Consider the following 17510-nt stretch of genomic DNA (forward strand, 5'->3'; position numbering starts at 1 on the left):
ATATTATGACTTTATTTTCCTAATATTAAGACTTTTTTCTCGTAATATTATAACTTTATTCTCGAAATCTCAGATTTACTATTATATTATTATTTTTCATTTCCATGTTTATAAATCCACATGAAGCCACTGGAGAGGGGCTGAAGAGCCACAGGTTGCAGACCCCTGCTTTAGACAAATCTTTTTGGTCAGGCAGTATCTCCAGCTGTCTCAGTGTTCAGGACCCCAGAGCTTCAAGTGTGTTTTGGATAGAGTTGTTAAAGTTAGCCGAGTCTGTAACGTTATAATTATTAGTTTAAAAGATTAACTAGCACGAATTTACATGAATGTGAACCACCGAAGGAAAGCGAAGAGCTAGGTAAACCTGTTTTAATGTTAAATGCAGAGTTAATATGCAGTTAAGGTAGTTTAATGAAGACAGTTTGCTGTCACTCTCTGCTAGCTGAGCAGCTAGCACAGGTGCTTTAATGTTGTTTAGCTGAATATGGGCTTTATGTTATAATGTGATATTAGGTAGGTGTTGTGGAGGTTACTGCACTCTTTACATACTGCAATGTTATTGTTTTAAATGTAAAAGTACCGTTTAAATGTTGACAGTTTGCATGCTTATCACCATAAACCTCACACAATGGAGGTTAAATGTTAGTTAGTTATTCCACATAATGCTGCATAATTCAACAGAAAGCACTTTTCTTTGGGGGAATATAATATTACAATATTTATTAATAATAATACAATATTTTAGGTTCATCTCTCTGCTATGGAAGTCCATTTCTGCAAGGGAAAAAAACAAATAAAGAGAATTTATGATTAAATTTTAAATTGTTTTGGTAATTGAGCTATACCAAATAATAAAAAAGTCTAAATTGTGAGATAATAAATCAACATTTTGACTTACATTTTTTTTTGTAAATTGTGGTACAGTAAGTTGCATTTGACTCAATAAGTTGAAAATGATTATAGTAAGTAAACATTTTGACATGACATCTCTCTTCTCAATTTTTGACTTTATATGTCATAATTGTGACTTAATATCTTATTTTTTTTGTCTTAGTCATAAATTTGACAGGGTAACAGATTTTAGGGGATTTACAAGCAATATATTTGAAAAAAGAAGAAGCACCTGAGCCTGAGACATTCTGACTTTTAGTCTCAAGTATAGGTCAAGCACCCAAAACACTTGCATTCCCTTTAAAGGTCCCATATTGTAAAAAGTGAGATTTTCATGTCTTTTATATTATAAAGCAGGTTTAAGTGCTTTTATAAATACTGCGTAAGTATCAAAACGCTTAATATACAGAGAAACACACAGCCCGTATTCAGAAATTGTGCTTTTGAAACAAGCCGTCAGGATTTCTGTCCATTTGTGATGTCACAAATATACAATATTTAGACCATTACATGCTTTTAAACGTAAACATTCTAAAAGTGTCCCAGTTTATTTCCTGTTGCAGTGTATGTAAATTACATCAGCTGACAGGAAGTAAACATGGACCCAAACTGTTGCCTAGCAACGCAATTCTTTTGCAATTACGTTGAAATGCAAATAGTGCATATAAAAAGTGGCAACGGCTTACCAGTTTAGCTTACCATGCCATTCATTGGACTAGACCAATGGACCTGGCAATTGCTAATATTAGACCAAATTTAATGGGTAAAATTGGTGCAGGACCCCTTTAATATCTCAAAGTTTGGACTTGATTTTGACCATGAGTAGGGCAGAGCAATATATCGATATTATATTCATATCATGAAACTAGATGTTTTCTTTGATTTTTGATATCGAAATATAAGTGTTGTCTTTTCCTGGTTTTAAAGGCTGAATTACAGTAAAGTCTTGGGATTTTCTGAACTTACCAGAGTCTTCTAGCTTTTCTATTATTGCCTTATATATCCACATATTTTGATTTTATCCATATTGCCCAGCCCTAACCATGAGAATTATTTTTTTTATCATGCCTAACTTTTCAGGTTTTTTATTCTTGGCAGAAATGGGTGTCCAAGAGGGACAAAATAAGTCCACTTAGAACAGATACTTTACTGCTGTAACGATAAGCTTCTTGGCTTGCATGCAAAGACAGAATGCATTATTCTTCACTGCACATTACTTTTCTCTTTTACTTAGCTGCCATGACTGTAGTGATCGGATTTGAGGGCAGTGCCAACAAGATCGGCATAGGAATCATCAGGGATGGCGAAGTGCTTTCCAACCCTAGACGGACCTACATTACGCCCCCTGGTCAAGGCAAGTTACGATTACGTCACCTTCACTTCTCAGGTGATAAATGTCAACGTCTAACAATCTTGCATGTGAAGTTGAAAACATGTTATTTTACCCATCAGGGTTCATGCCGAGCGACACCGCCAGGCACCACCGTGCTGTCATACTGACTGTCCTGAAGGAGGCACTGGAGGAAGCTGGGCTGAAGCCTGCAGACATAGACTGTGTGGCATACACCAAAGGTAACGTAACATCCTGAGTGGCCACCTTATGGTTGTATAAGATTTGAACTTGCCAGATGTTTGTCAGAACAAGGCAACAGATTAAGACACCAAGACCTTGAGGAACACCATAGAAAAAGTCATGCTGTGATTTGGTATCAAAAACTTTTTACATTTTGAGATTTCTGCAAGAATTGTATTTTTCAGCAATTGGATGGCCAGCACATCTGTTTTGGAAACTGCTCAGAAACCCCCTTATTGTCACTCTAGCTAGGAAAGCCATCCATCCTCTGAATGATCTAGGTCTTTAGTTTGTGGCTGTAAAGTTTCATGAGGCTGTGATTATCCTAGAGGTCACTACTTTAGTAGGGGTCAAGCAGTTGTAAGGGATTTACAAATAGAACAGGTTTGGTATTAGCTAATTTAATAAATAATATTCATAGAATTATTATTATCAATAAGAATTATTAATCAACATTAATAATGAACGGGGCACCACCCTGGAATCAGGGACCAATAACCAAAACGTTAATCCAGTCTCATAAGGGGATATATTCCCTCCAAAGGCCAGTATTTTAACACTACTTTACACTTAGGAGGTGAATAGCGAAGGGTGAATCCGAGCACTAACTCTCATAACCAGCCGTTATTACAATATGAATGCACAATAAACACAGACAACTGCTATTTAAAATAAGACCATTTATTTAAATACAGTAATCCTAATCAATAATAAACACTCTAACAACATTAATCTAAATCAATAGTTATTACAGCAGTAATTACTAATTAACAACACTTTTAATAAACAAATGGATGTCCTACAATGCAGCTCTAAGCACTAAACTAGAATTAAACAAAACACAAAAGCAAAAGAAAATGTGTGTGTGTAAGAGAGAGAGATGTGTGTGTGAATGCAAATGTGTATGTGTTGAGGTGTGAAGGAAGAGTGTCTATATGTGTGTGTGTGGTGTGGGAGGAGCAAAGGACGCCCTCAGTGGACGTCACCACGTAAGCGGTTACGTCACGTAAGGGGGGGGGGGGGGTTTTGCTCGAACGTTACAGATCACGCACAAACGGGGGTGTGAATCCCCACGTGTCCTGTAAGGTAATATGTGTGAGCCTATGCGCGGAGGCGTGTCTATGTGTGTGTGTGTGTGGTGTGGGAGGAGCAAAGGACGCCCTCGGTGGACGTCACCACGTAAGTGGCTACGTCACGTGAGGGAGGGGGTTGCTCGAACGTTACAGACCACGCCCAAACGGGATGTGGAAATCCCGCGTGATCAGTGGTTTGGGAACGTGAGGAGGCGTATCTACGTGTGTGCGTGTGTGTGGGAGGAGCAAGGGAAACCCCGAGGCGGCGTCACCACGGAAGCGGTTACGTCACGAGGGAGGAGGTGCTCTGGTGGCGGAAGCGCCACGGAAATCACCGACTGCGTACGAACGGGACGGGGATCCCGCGTGTCGGCAAAGTGTTTGTTTGTGTGTAGTAGAAGTGGAGGGAAAGAAAGGCGGGGAGCGCCTTAAAACAGTATCACAGTCAAAACAGTAAACACCGCAGCAGCAGGAATCCTAACTGCCGCGCGGGAGATGTACTAGCTGGGTTATTATTACTCAGATAATCGTCGCAGGCTCGGACAATAACGGGCCGTTATGGAGCTCGTCAGCGGGGGAAGAACGGCGGGCTGGCTCTCCGTGTGGCAGCGGATGGAAGCAGCTGATGTGAAGACGGCGGGGCGATCGTCTCTTCCTTGGTGAAGGACGCGGATCCGGGTCTTCCTTCTATAGGTATGGTGGTCTGGACGTCTGATGAACGGCGGGCTGGACCTCCGTGTGGCAGCGGAGGGGAAAGCAGCCAGAAATGAAGGAAAGGGCGGTGCGCTCGTTTCCTCTGATGAAGAGCGGTTGTCCTCGGCTTCCTTGGTGAAGCCGGGCTGTAGTCTTCCTTCTGCAGGGATGTGGATCAAAGTCTGATGGACACAACATTATCTTAACTCGTCCAGCGAGGTCAGAAAATGTGGCTCGAGTCTTTAGGTGAACGCCGCAGCGTTGGGTACCTCCTGTAGCAGCGTTGGGTACCTCCTGTAGCAGCGTTGGGTACCTCCTGTAGCAGCGTTGGGTACCTCCTGTAGCAGCATTGGGTACCTCCTGTAGCAACGTTGGGTACCTCCTGTAGCAACGTGAGTCGCAGTGGAAAGGGGCTGAGATTCAGGTGAGCGTGCCTATATCTCCTGTGAGAATAGTGGGCGTTTCACCGGAAAGACCCCACGTTTCCTGTTAGCCTCATCCAATGGGGGTCCTTGTTTGGGTTCAAAATGAAATTTCACATGTAGATGCGACATTTTAAGAGCTGGGCAGTTAGGTCCCCTGCTGTGATCAGGTCTCTGGTTTCCCATGTAGGCTAAGGCTCTTTGTCTCGTGAGGTCCCTACACAGTGAACGGGTATGTGAGCCATGCTCACTTTTGCCTTGTTATATAATTATCCATAAAACATCTTATGTTCATTGATACCTGCAAGGTGACATCATCTGACAGACTGACGTGATGTTCTCTCTCAAACAAGGATATAACGTATTTTTATCAATCCCAACGTGACAACCCCCTCTCTCTCTCTTTCTCCCTTTGCTTCTCTTCTTCTTCTCTTTCAGGTCCTGGTATGGGTGCCCCCTTGGTGACGGTGGCTCTGGTGGCTCGTACAGTCGCACAGCTTTGGGGGAAGCCGCTCCTCGGTGTCAACCACTGTATCGGACACATTGAGATGGGCCGCCTCATCACACAAGCCAACAACCCTACCGTGCTTTACGTCAGCGGAGGGAACACACAGGTTGGTTTCTGTATGTAGGCCTCACTCCTGAGGAGAAACTAATAGTCTGTATGCTCTTCCTGAGGATCAGCTAAATAGTGTTGTGAGTTATAAGTTCATTAGGTACAAATGTAATTTCCTCCTGTGCAGGTTATTGCGTACTCGGAGCGGCGGTACAGAATATTTGGGGAGACCATCGACATCGCAGTTGGCAACTGTCTGGACAGGTTCGCTAGAGTTATAAAGGTGTGCACCATTACGGTCTTCTTCAGAGCAACTATTTGCCTTTTACTGTCTGTGATAGGTGTGTGTTAATACTTAGTGTGGAACTGTTTCTCTAATCAGATTTCCAATGACCCCAGTCCAGGCTACAACATCGAGCAGCTGGCCAAAAAGTGAGTGAGAGCCACTAAGCAGCTTCACTGTTGTGTTACACTACTAATATTTACTACTTAACTTTGCTTCTCGTCCGTGCTGTTAGAGGGAGTCAGTATGTGGAGCTGCCATATACAGTAAAAGGAATGGACGTCTCATTTTCTGGGATTTTATCTTTTATTGAGGTGAGTGGTTTGCTCAATATAATACAATAAATGCTGTCATTTGAATAATGATTTAAGCCTCTCTGTTGTCTTTTGATATGGTGTAGATGTTAATTAGACAAATCCTGAAGCTGATACTCACGGCTACAGTTTGATGCCTACTACTTCATTATTCTTTTACTTCACGATCCTAAACGTTTTTTTCATTTTGTTCTTACATAGGAAGCCGCTCATAAGATGCTGAGCTCTGGTCAGTGTGCAGCAGAGGACCTGTGTTTCTCCCTGCAGGTAAAAGAACAATCACTATGAGTTCAATTTTGGAACCCATCGGCTATCGGTCCGGGCAAAGAGTATCGAAGCAAAGAGAAAAAACTCTGGTGCTTTTATGACAAAAGCCACTGTGGTTGCACTACCAGCCATGGATGTATATAAAGAGACGTCTGTAAATCAGAACGCTTCTGATATCAGAATCTTGTCAAGTTGGCTTCAGATTACTTACAGTTAGTCTGTTAATATAGTGCTGACCCACATGGTGGATCTATGTAGTCCGTTAGTTATGGAACCATTTGTAGAAGCCGCTTGAGATTTTGTCAGTATTGCCCAACACTAATGCTTCCCTCCCTACAGGAGACCGTGTTCTCCATGCTGGTGGAGATCACCGAGAGGGCCATGGCTCACTGCGGTTCCGAAGAGGTCCTCATCGTGGGGGGCGTTGGCTGTAAGTACATCACACAAAAATCACCTTGTTTTGGTGTATTTTTCATTATCCAATGCACAAATGTCCAGATATTTCCAGTAGCTACACTACACAAATATTGTCTCTCCTGCTTTTGTCATGTTAGCAGAGTTGCAACAAAACAAGATTATTCTTATCTTTGTAAGTGGAAAACCAAAGACAATATCCATGCAATGTCTGAGGGCGTTTTCATATTAGTTACGAATGATTTGTACTGTGCTTGAGTAAGATTGCACCCCCCCCCCTCCCCACTCCCCCTTAGCTCAGCTTCCACATTAGTAAAGTTGTTCAGTACCCAAACGTCATCATCCACGTGTATTAACTATACTATAACTTTTTCGATATACTATACTATGACTTTTTTTCACGAAATTATTCAACAACAAAAAAGTCATAGTATAGTATGTCGAAATTTTTGATAGAAAAACATCCTAGTATAGTATGTCGTAAAAGTTTGTTAAAAAAAGTCATAGCATAGTATGTTGAAAATGTTTTATGAAAAAACATCCTAGTCTGGTATGTAGAAAAATTTCATGGAAAAATGTCATAGTATAGAATGTCGAAAATTTTCATGAGAAAGAAATCATAGTATAGTATGTCAAAAATTCTTTATAGAAAAAAACGTCATAGTATAGTATGTAGAAAGATTTCATGGAAAAAAAGTCATAATATACTAGTCGAAAATTTTCATAAAAAAAAAGTCATAGTATAGTATGTCGTAAAAGTTTGTGAAAAAAAGTCATAGCATAGTATGTTGAAAATTTGACATACTATATTATGACTTTTTTTCCATAAAAAAATTTCGACATACTATACTATGACTTTTATTTTTCAACATACTACTATGACCTTTTTTTTTTTCTCGACATAGTAATTTTTTGCTCAACATACTATACTTTGAATTATTTTTCGTCATACTATTCTATGACTTTTTTATTTTTTCAACATACTATACTTTACTAGCATGCCATCAAAATGCTGTAGTAAATAAGTCATAGTATAGTATGATGAACAAAGTCCCAGTAAAGTAGATCACAAAACTGTCTTAGTATAGTATGCCATAAAAAAAGTCATAACTTTTTCGATATACTATACTATGACTTTTTTTCACGAAATTATTCAACAACAAAAAAGTCATAGTATAGTATGTCGAAATTTTTGATAGAAAAACATCCTAGTATAGTATGTCGTAAAAGTTTGTTAAAAAAAGTCATAGCATAGTATGTTGAAAATGTTTTATGAAAAAACATCCTAGTCTGGTATGTAGAAAAATTTCATGGAAAAATGTCATAGTATAGAATGTCGAAAATTTTCATGAGAAAGAAGTCATAGTATAGTATGTCAAAAATTCTTTATAGAAAAAAACGTCATAGTATAGTATGTAGAAAGATTTCATGGAAAAAAAGTCATAATATACTAGTCGGAAATTTTCATAAAAAAAAAGTCATAGTATAGTATGTCGTAAAAGTTTGTGAAAAAAAGTCATAGCATAGTATGTTGAAAATTTGACATACTATATTATGACTTTTTTTCCATAAAAAAATTTCGACATACTATACTATGACTTTTATTTTTCAACATACTATACTATGACCTTTTTTTTTTTCTCGACATAGTAATTTTTTGCTCAACATACTATACTTTGAATTATTTTTCGTCATACTATTCTATGACTTTTTTATTTTTTTCAACATACTATACTTTACTAGCATGCCATCAAAATGCTGTAGTAAATAAGTCATAGTATAGTATGATGAACAAAGTCCCAGTAAAGTAGATCACAAAACTGTCTTAGTATAGTATGCCATAAAAAAAGTCATAACTTTTTCGATATACTATACTATGACTTTTTTTCACGAAATTATTCAACAACAAAAAAGTCATAGTATAGTATGTCGAAATTTTTGATAGAAAAACATCCTAGTATAGTATGTCGTAAAAGTTTGTTAAAAAAAGTCATAGCATAGTATGTTGAAAATGTTTTATGAAAAAACATCCTAGTCTGGTATGTAGAAAAATTTCATGGAAAAATGTCATAGTATAGAATATCGAAAATTTTCATGAGAAAGAAGTCATAGTATAGTATGTCAAAAATTCTTTATAGAAAAAAACGTCATAGTATAGTATGTAGAAAGATTTCATGGAAAAAAAGTCATAATATACTAGTCAAAAATTTTCATAAAAAAAAGTCATAGTATAGTATGTCGTAAAAGTTTGTGAAAAAAAGTCATAGCATAGTATGTTGAAAATTTGACATACTATATTATGACTTTTTTTCCATAAAAAAATTTCGACATACTATACTATGACTTTTATTTTTCAACATACTATACTATGACCTTTTTTTTTTTTCTCGACACAGTAATTTTTTGCTCAACATACTATACTTTGAATTATTTTTCGTCATACTATTCTATGACTTTTTTATTTTTTTCAACATACTATACTTTACTAGCATGCCATCAAAATGCTGTAGTAAATAAGTCATAGTATAGTATGATGAACAAAGTCCCAGTAAAGTAGATCACAAAACTGTCTTAGTATAGTATGCCATAAAAAAAGTCATAACTTTTTCGATATACTATACTATGACTTTTTTTCACGAAATTATTCAACAACAAAAAAGTCATAGTATAGTATGTCGAAATTTTTGATAGAAAAACATCCTAGTATAGTATGTCGTAAAAGTTTGTTAAAAAAAGTCATAGCATAGTATGTTGAAAATGTTTTATGAAAAAACATCCTAGTCTGGTATGTAGAAAAATTTCATGGAAAAATGTCATAGTATAGAATATCGAAAATTTTCATGAGAAAGAAGTCATAGTATAGTATGTCAAAAATTCTTTATAGAAAAAAACGTCATAGTATAGTATGTAGAAAGATTTCATGGAAAAAAAGTCATAATATACTAGTCAAAAATTTTCATAAAAAAAAGTCATAGTATAGTATGTCGTAAAAGTTTGTGAAAAAAAGTCATAGCATAGTATGTTGAAAATTTGACATACTATATTATGACTTTTTTTCCATAAAAAAATTTCGACATACTATACTATGACTTTTATTTTTCAACATACTATACTATGACCTTTTTTTTTTTCTCGACACAGTAATTTTTTGCTCAACATACTATACTTTGAATTATTTTTCGTCATACTATTCTATGACTTTTTTATTTTTTCAACATACTATACTTTACTAGCATGCCATCAAAATGCTGTAGTAAATAAGTCATAGTATAGTATGATGAACAAAGTCCCAGTAAAGTAGATCACAAAACTGTCTTAGTATAGTATGCCATAAAAAAAGTCATTTTAATTAATCAAATTATTCCCACCCTGATTTTCTGAATCATGTTGCATTCACAGAGTCTTCCAAGGAGTTATCACAAACTAAGACTGTTTATATTGATTGTAATGTAAAGTGTGTCGCTGATGTAAGCAGTTACAACTCGAAGTGGAGATGAGGTCTTAAATCGAATACCCTTTCCTTAGATTTTAACTTCACGATTCCTGCATAAACCCTGTTTATGGAATATCAGGCATCCCTTAAAATTGAATGATGTTATTCTTAACTAATGCTCGTTTGTAAATGAAATTCCCTTTACTGTCACAATCACTGTCGGAATGACTGAGCCGCAGGTATAATATGTAACCGTTGTCGGCTGCTGTTTGTTATTATATTAACCATACCTTTAACAACATACTCCTATCATAATTAACTTAAGTGAACTAGTCTCAGGAATCATTAAAGCCTCACATTAACTTACTCACCTGAAGATTTAACTGTGTGACCTCTTGTTTCCTCTGCAGGTAACCTACGCTTGCAGGAGATGATGGGGGTGATGTGCAAGGAGAGAGGAGCCAAGCTGTTTGCCACAGATGAACGGTAAACCATGCGCTCCACACTCACTTTCATTTACATTCAAATGACAATAGGTCGGAGGTCCCTGGACTGAAAATTAAATGGCTCTCATCTTCGTATACATACAATTTAACTGGATCTACAGTCAGGTGTTGCACAGAATCACAGAATTATTCATTCAATAACGGGACCAAACCTTTGCTGTTGCATTTTTAATATTATTTACTACAACATAGAGGGAGATTAATCGGTGCCGAAGGGACGTTTTACAAACTGTGGGACGTACATCACCGTTTTACATGGAGGCTCCATACACAAAGTCAAGGTAGACGGGGAGAAAAAAAGTTAAACACCATCAGCTCTTAACTTTCTTACCAATTTGGCGTTCTCTCTTCTATCCATTCATCAAATGAAATCGTACACTTTAGCTCTGAGAATATGCATGAACATTAATGGTGTGCAAGAGTGGCATTTAACAATGAACGCAACATCGTTCTGCGCAACAGAAGTAATCCTGAAACACACAGAACAGTGCATCACCCATTGCAAATAAATATACAATTTTCTCATGATGTAATCCACCAAAAAAAATATTTCAGTAAAGTACTTTAAGTTGAGAAATATATTATAATAAATACATCAAAGATAACTTATTGTAGGTTGGTAATGTAGTTTTAAGTACAGTGACAAATATGCTGTAAGGTAAATGGGCTGAACATGACTAAAACACTGGGTACGGCCCTTTAAGAAATGGTAATACTCAACCATATCAAACTGTTGTATGAATATGTGGAAAGAGCCGTCGTCACTTCTCTCCGTCACATGCCCTCACTGCTGAGTTCCTAAAATAGTCTGGGGATTTCTGTCCGTCAGAACACTTTGTTCCAGGTTCAATCCAGATAAGTGTTCACTTTGTCCCACAGATTCTGCATAGACAACGGAGCAATGATCGCTCAAGCCGGCTGGGAGATGTTTAAATCCGGTCAGGTGACCGAGCTGGAAGACTCGTGGATTACACAAAGGTAGACCTCAAGTTACTGGTTCTTTTTGTCTCTTTACACTCTGCTGTTCTCATTTGTCTGCATCTGTCTTGTGGGGAAATGATAGAAATCCAAACTGGTTGCTTGTTTGATTTAAAGATCCCACACATCGATGTTCAAAATTGGATCCATGGTGCCTTCAGGCTCCCCCAGCTAAAACACCAGCTGTATAGATATTCTCAATCGTCCAGGGTTAATAGACCCCTTTTCTGTTAGTAGCTGGGCTGGCTAGTTAGCCTGGAGACTGACAAGATAGCAAGCTAACACCTGCACCCAACAACACAGCAAGATGACAATTTAGATGTGTAACTTTAGCCCACTACTCTGAGGTGCTTCGTGTTTGCCTCCAGCTAACGCTGTGACGTAATCTGTAAAAGGGTCTATAGTATTTCTGTACAAGTAAAATCAATAACTAAGTCTGACCAGTGAATTCTTCTAGAAAAGTTGTGATAAATAGATTGTGCTGTCATTCCTTATTATCTGTCCATTAACATTTCTCCCTTCGTAGGTACAGAACAGATGAAGTGGAGGTGACGTGGAGAGACTGACTTGCTGGACTGAGCAACATCTTGGTGCTACGTATGTTGCTGCAGCCGGTGGCAGCTTGTAAGGTACTCCACTGAAGGGACACTTCAACTCTGGAAAAAAATAAGCATTTTGTATAAAAGAGAACTAGATTTGTTCTGAGAACTTTTTTTTTTTCTATACGGCCTTTCCCCTTGACCTCCATTACGGTTTACTCGTGTTTAAAGTTGCACAGGGCAAATTCACTCTTTGGCGGCTGTAAGTAGTGTAGCAGTGCGAGATGCTTTTAGATTTACAAATTTGTAGAATTTTGCTACCAACACATTTTTCAGGTGAACTACGCAATTTCTTCTGGTCAGGAGAGGTGATTGAGAAAAAAAAAAGTGCTGGCAAGTTAAGCTATTGCCTGGCTGGAGCACTGCTGATATGGAACACATTTTGTCACTTCCTTTACACCATAGTTCCAGTCGTGGCTAGAAGGGAGCCCGCAAACTGGGGAAACTCTCGCGAGACTGTTAAAGTTTGGCATTGACCTCTGACGGTTAATGTCGGCATCGACCTTAAGTGGTAAATGTCGGGGATAGGCCTCGCAGGGTTAAGGTCGGGCATCGACCTTAAGTGGTAAATGTCTGGCATCGACCTCGCGGGGTTAATGTCTGGCACCGACCTCGCGGGGTTAATGTCTGGCACCGACCTCGCAGGGTTAATGTCTGGCACCGACCTCGCGGGGTTAATGTCGGACATCGACTTCGAGGGGTTAATGTCGGGCATAGGCATCCAACAGTTAATGTCGGGCATCGGCCTTGCGGGGGTTAATGTCGGGCATTTAATGCCGAGTTTTTGCAGATCTCAAATCAGATTTCACAGTTTGCGGGGTCCCTTCTAGACATGACCCATAGTTCCCTGAACTGTTCATCTGAAACAGTTGAGGGGAGAGGTCAGAGTTACAATATTACTGACGCTTTTCAATGACAAAACATTTTTTCTGTACTTTTACCATTTATTATTTGATAAAGATTTTCTGTTTAAGTTGGGTTACAAATTGCGTATTGTTGTCAGTTATCGTGCACTTGTACTGTCAGGGAGGGGGATATTAAATCTGAACTTCAAGTAAAAAAAAGACAGACTTGTCAAGTTTATTCATTTTTATTAAGCAATACTGTTCACTTACATTCCTCCTCTTTCTCCAGTGTAAATTTTTTTTTATTCAATAAATTTTCTTTTCAAAAATCAACATACTGAACATGGTAAGATCCCTTATGGATTTATGAGTAACATTCACCCGATTGGGGAACCAAATAAAAACAAAAAGGGACACAGCATCAAGATGTGACGGGTAAAGGGTGAACTCTACTGTGCCTTTGACTACACCCCTCTGTAAACTCAAGTCCTCTGCACACATGAACCATAAAACTCAAGCAGGTACAAGACATTCTTCTGTTTGTAATCAAGAAGGGGGGGGAAATAAATCACTCTGGTGAGGGTTTCTCGCACACAGGGGGGATTGGTCACAATAGATTTTCTAACAAAGTGCTTGATTGACCACTCGCTTAACAGAGGACAAAAAAATGAGTGATAAAACTGCAGCTTTCAAAAAGGGGGGGAAATTAAATTACAGCTCCTCAGAGATAGTATTTTTTTTCTTAAAAAAGACCAGCTCTACACATACAAGCTAAAAATGGTGATGAGAGGCAATGAAAACAGGTCTGATTAATTAAGGCAGGCTTTCTGTAAGGCGTTAAAAAAGTCCATTGCTGTAAGATCTCAAAGGAGTTAGTCCAAAGTGTCTCAGTGTGGCTTTGCGTGAAGACATCATCCTGAGTGCAGTGTGTGTGAACGGGACTCATAAATTTGTCCATCTTTACGTGTTTTAATGTGCATGTAGGTGTGTACATGTGTGTGTGTGTTGGATACTTGTTTATATATGCTTTGGGTTTGTCACACTGCTAGGCTGGGTGCCCCTTGGTGTCCTTGTACCAGATCACCTTTTTTGGAACTGCAAAACAGAAAAACAAAACAATGTCAGAGGGAGAAGTTTGGAAATAAAGAGAAAAACATTTCTAATGACAGTTATATATTATAATTAGGGCTGTCAAAGTTAACGTAATAACTTGTTGAAGCAACACCACTAGCTTCTTTCACGCAACTTGCGATTTTTAGGTTGTAGCTGGCTCAGATTTAAAGCTAGAGTGAAGATACTGGCATCATATGAAACTAAAAAAACCTAAGGAATCCATCGGTACCAACCATGTCATACTAAGTTGTCGCGAAGGAGGTTAAATAACGAATACCCAAACCAAATCTCCCTTTAAAAAGGATCATTTTAAAACAGATAAAAAAACGTGCGATTAATTTGCAAATTACCCGTGATTAGATATTTCAATCGATTGACAGCCCTAAATATATTACAATAAACCGATAACATTTGAGTGTCTCATTGTATAAAACCTTGTTCCAGCTGACCACCGGACAATAAATTGTTAGAAACTAGGGGTGTGCAATTTTATTCACAATAATACCGGTATATTTTTAAATGATAAAAAAAAGATTCATACGTTATATAACATTCCAAATTGTTGACGTAATGTCATAACGTTACACACAGCAACAACAGGTAAGGTCTAAAGCAAAATTGCTACCTCCTCCACAGTGGAGGAGTGACAAAAAGGGGAGCGACAGACATCAGTTGAGTGGGACAGTTGCGTCGTTGGACCTGAGCGTCTGAGGTAAGGAGACAGTGAGGTGAACCAGATGCCTGTACTACGAAGCAAGTTCAACAGAAATAAAATAAAATTGCTGACTATAACGTGTAAATGATAAACAGATTTATAATATCGCAGCCCCACCTAGAGCACAAGTACATCTGACTATAATTACATTTGTGTATTCTGTTAAATTAATGTGTTGCTTAGATGTATTCTTCTAGAATATTAGAAAATACTTTAAATTATGGCAATTTTAGCCTTACTCTTTCAGCTGCAACTTTGGCGGTGTGAAAGACTTGAGAGCAAATAAAAATAAGAACATAATTACTTTAATATCTTATAATCACCTGCAGCACACATAAAAGTATCAGCAGCAAAGTAACGCAAGGCATTTCATACAGTCTGCGGGACTGCAAGCGCACAACTCTGACGTGTCTCTCAGCAACATACAGCTCAAGAAATTGATACAGATAAATGAATATATGATATAAATATTAGGGCTGTCAATTTCTCAACATCTCAAACACCATTTCATCAGATGTAATGTTCTAAGTCTCAGTAAGATGAGAAGCTGTGTGACAGCATTGACCAGTTTACTCTTTGAGTCGACGTACCTTTTTTCTGTTTGTTGCAGATAGCGTTCCATTCTGAGGAGACAAAGAGATTTATTGTTAATATCAATGCACTGAAATGACTATTTTCGAATAAAAAAAAAACTGGCAGACCACATCTTCAAAGCTCCTCCCAGCTCTCACCTCTACTGTGATAGTTCAAAGCCTCCACTAGATGGCGACAGCTGAGCAGCAGCTTCCCGTTGCTCTCGTCCACCTCTGGGCGTGTGGTGGCGGCGACGGAGGTAGCGACTGGAATAGGCGTTTCTCCGGGGGGCTGGACTGTGAGAATTGTCTCGAACTGTAGCTCTGCTGATTGTTCGGCGTCTGTGGGCTGGGGAGGGAGGGCGTTGGTGGCGGGGCGAGGGCCGGGGCCCTCCGTGGCGGGCCTCGCCTCGCTGATGAAACTGAGACCCCACTGGTTCTGTAGCAGCACGCCGATGGCAGGGCGGTCCTCCTCGAGCCCTCCGCTTGCCGCTCCCGCCTTCACCTTGGAGGCGTAGCTGACGGCGGGCTGCAGCTTGGCGGGGCTGTCCTGCACCGGGAAGGCAGGTGGTGGCTTGAGCAGTGACAGACTGTCCTCCACCCACCTCTCTTTTTGGTTAACCTTTTGCGGCCGGTCGCCCGCTCGCCCGACCCCCTTCTGACTTTCCCTGCGGAGGCTGCGGCCTTTGTGCTGCGGGCCCCTGCGTTCCCTGCGGAAGCTGAAGGCGTGTCCGGGTCCGGGTCCGATCAGGTCTCCTTCGGGTGAAAGCTGCCGGGGCTGGTCACCTCCGGAGATGCAGCCTCCGCCTCCTCCGCCTCCACAGTTTCCAGAGCCAGGAGACAGACGACGGTTGCGAATGTGTGGCTCTGAGTTGGTGGCTGCGACGAGGACTGCTGGATCACACAGGGTATCGGACTCACACACGGTGTTGCTGGCTTCCCATGTACCTGAAACAGATGTTGACATGGCGGTCAAATGTCTGCTGTTTGGATATACCAATATCTACATATCACACATACCAGAAAAAAAGTTCCCGTTCATGGTGATTAGGCTAATCACAAAGAACATCACTAATCACAATTGGAGAGAAACCATCACTGTCTAGGGGTGGGGGGAAAAAAATAAAAAATCGGCTAAACCTGCATGCTAACTCTGTCATGACCAGGAAACGTTATCATATTGCGGTAACGTGCGGTCAAGCCAGCCGTCACTCTCATCTCCGTGGTGAAATCGGCCGACGCTACAACTGTAGAGCACCCATATACTGACATTTATGTTAAATGCATTCAAACGGCCCCGATGGAGCTGACCATGGATGTATAATGAGAACGGAGCTGACAGGAGAGCTAGAGACGGCCTTGGAGAAGTTAGAGGAAGTATACAAAGAGAACTATACAGTATATACAAAATACAGTACATATATAGAAATAAGATTGATTGGATTGTATTCACCAGAAGTATAAAACATTACATGTCCCTTATAAATTAAAAATAAAATACCACTAAATTGTGAGGGAAATGTCTTTATTCTTTGATTTTTGGGTTGCTGGGGAAAATAGGAATAATAATACTACCTGACAATGACTCATATTTGACTTCAGGACATCTGACTACATACATGCTGAAAATCAAACATTTTTCCTCTATTCATTTAGAGATTTTCCAAAGTAAAGTGTATTATTCAACTCTTTCCCATGGTCTAGTGTTAAAGAAAAGTTAACAAATCGCAATAAATCGTAATATTGGAAAATTGTAAAACATCGAATCGGAACCCAAATATCATGATAATATGTAATCAGGAGACAGGCGGATTGTCCCAGCCCTATCTCTGTCCTGATCTTATTTAACAACAGTACTGAGTTAGTTTCTTGCCTAACAACCAGGTGTTTCACATCACACCATTCTACACTAGGCACTGACTCATAATAGGATCTTTGGACTTGGTTGTTTTATATAAAACAAACATCAGGGCTGGGTGATACGTTTCCATGTGACTGCACTGAGCAAGTAGAGTTTAGGCAGAACAACAGTTGCCTGTATTGTTGACTATTTGCCAAGTTTTGCAGAAAAGAACAAGATGAACTGATAGTGAATTAAGAGGATGGAGCAGCTGGAGCCGTCTCATATGGAATGTAGAAACATTAGAAATCACAAATTGTCCAGTGAGTGTATGTCTATGTTTATATACATTATATACTGGAATTTATAAAAAATAATAATTCCTGTTTAAGTTTTGACCAATTCATCGCTGCATTAAAAAGG

General features: G+C 39.1%; 2 protein-coding genes across 2 annotated transcripts in view; one reads left to right on the forward strand and one right to left on the reverse strand.

The window, feature by feature from the left end:
* Window positions 1–198: 198 nt before the first annotated feature.
* On the forward strand, window positions 199–12978 carry LOC119482552 (O-sialoglycoprotein endopeptidase). The gene is made up of 12 exons (XM_037760177.1): window positions 199–358; window positions 2126–2245; window positions 2344–2463; window positions 5091–5266; window positions 5396–5491; window positions 5591–5640; window positions 5727–5805; window positions 6007–6072; window positions 6412–6502; window positions 10330–10405; window positions 11305–11403; window positions 11930–12978. Exons 2-12 carry the CDS (start codon window positions 2131–2133, stop codon window positions 11967–11969), a joined length of 1008 nt encoding a protein of 335 aa, XP_037616105.1. The 5' UTR covers window positions 199–358; window positions 2126–2130; the 3' UTR covers window positions 11970–12978.
* si:ch211-214j24.10 (uncharacterized protein LOC558894 homolog) overlaps window positions 12434–17510 on the reverse strand; it is an 8568-nt gene continuing 3491 nt past the window's right edge. Inside the window, exons 2-5 of the mRNA XM_037760180.1 lie at window positions 15407–16195; window positions 15266–15298; window positions 12668–13942; window positions 12434–12586 (exon numbers count right to left, since the gene is read on the reverse strand). Of these exons, the coding sequence (XP_037616108.1) occupies window positions 13893–13942; window positions 15266–15298; window positions 15407–16195 (872 nt within the window). The 3' untranslated portion in view covers window positions 12434–12586; window positions 12668–13892. The remainder of the gene's footprint in view (window positions 12587–12667; window positions 13943–15265; window positions 15299–15406; window positions 16196–17510) is intronic.

The sequence above is a fragment of the Sebastes umbrosus genome, chromosome 23 (genome assembly GCF_015220745.1).
Source record: "Sebastes umbrosus isolate fSebUmb1 chromosome 23, fSebUmb1.pri, whole genome shotgun sequence".
NCBI lineage: Eukaryota > Metazoa > Chordata > Actinopteri > Perciformes > Sebastidae > Sebastes > Sebastes umbrosus.

Bases quoted from the DNA above. Each gene is read 5' to 3' on its own strand.
- LOC119482552 (XM_037760177.1), top strand. From the start codon at position 2,131: ATGACTGTAGTGATCGGATTTGAGGGCAGTGCCAACAAGATCGGCATA. The intron at 5,267-5,395 runs GTTGGTTTCTGT...CCTCCTGTGCAG, and splicing joins TCAGCGGAGGGAACACACAG to GTTATTGCGTACTCGGAGCG. The intron at 6,073-6,411 runs GTAAAAGAACAA...CCCTCCCTACAG, and splicing joins ACCTGTGTTTCTCCCTGCAG to GAGACCGTGTTCTCCATGCT.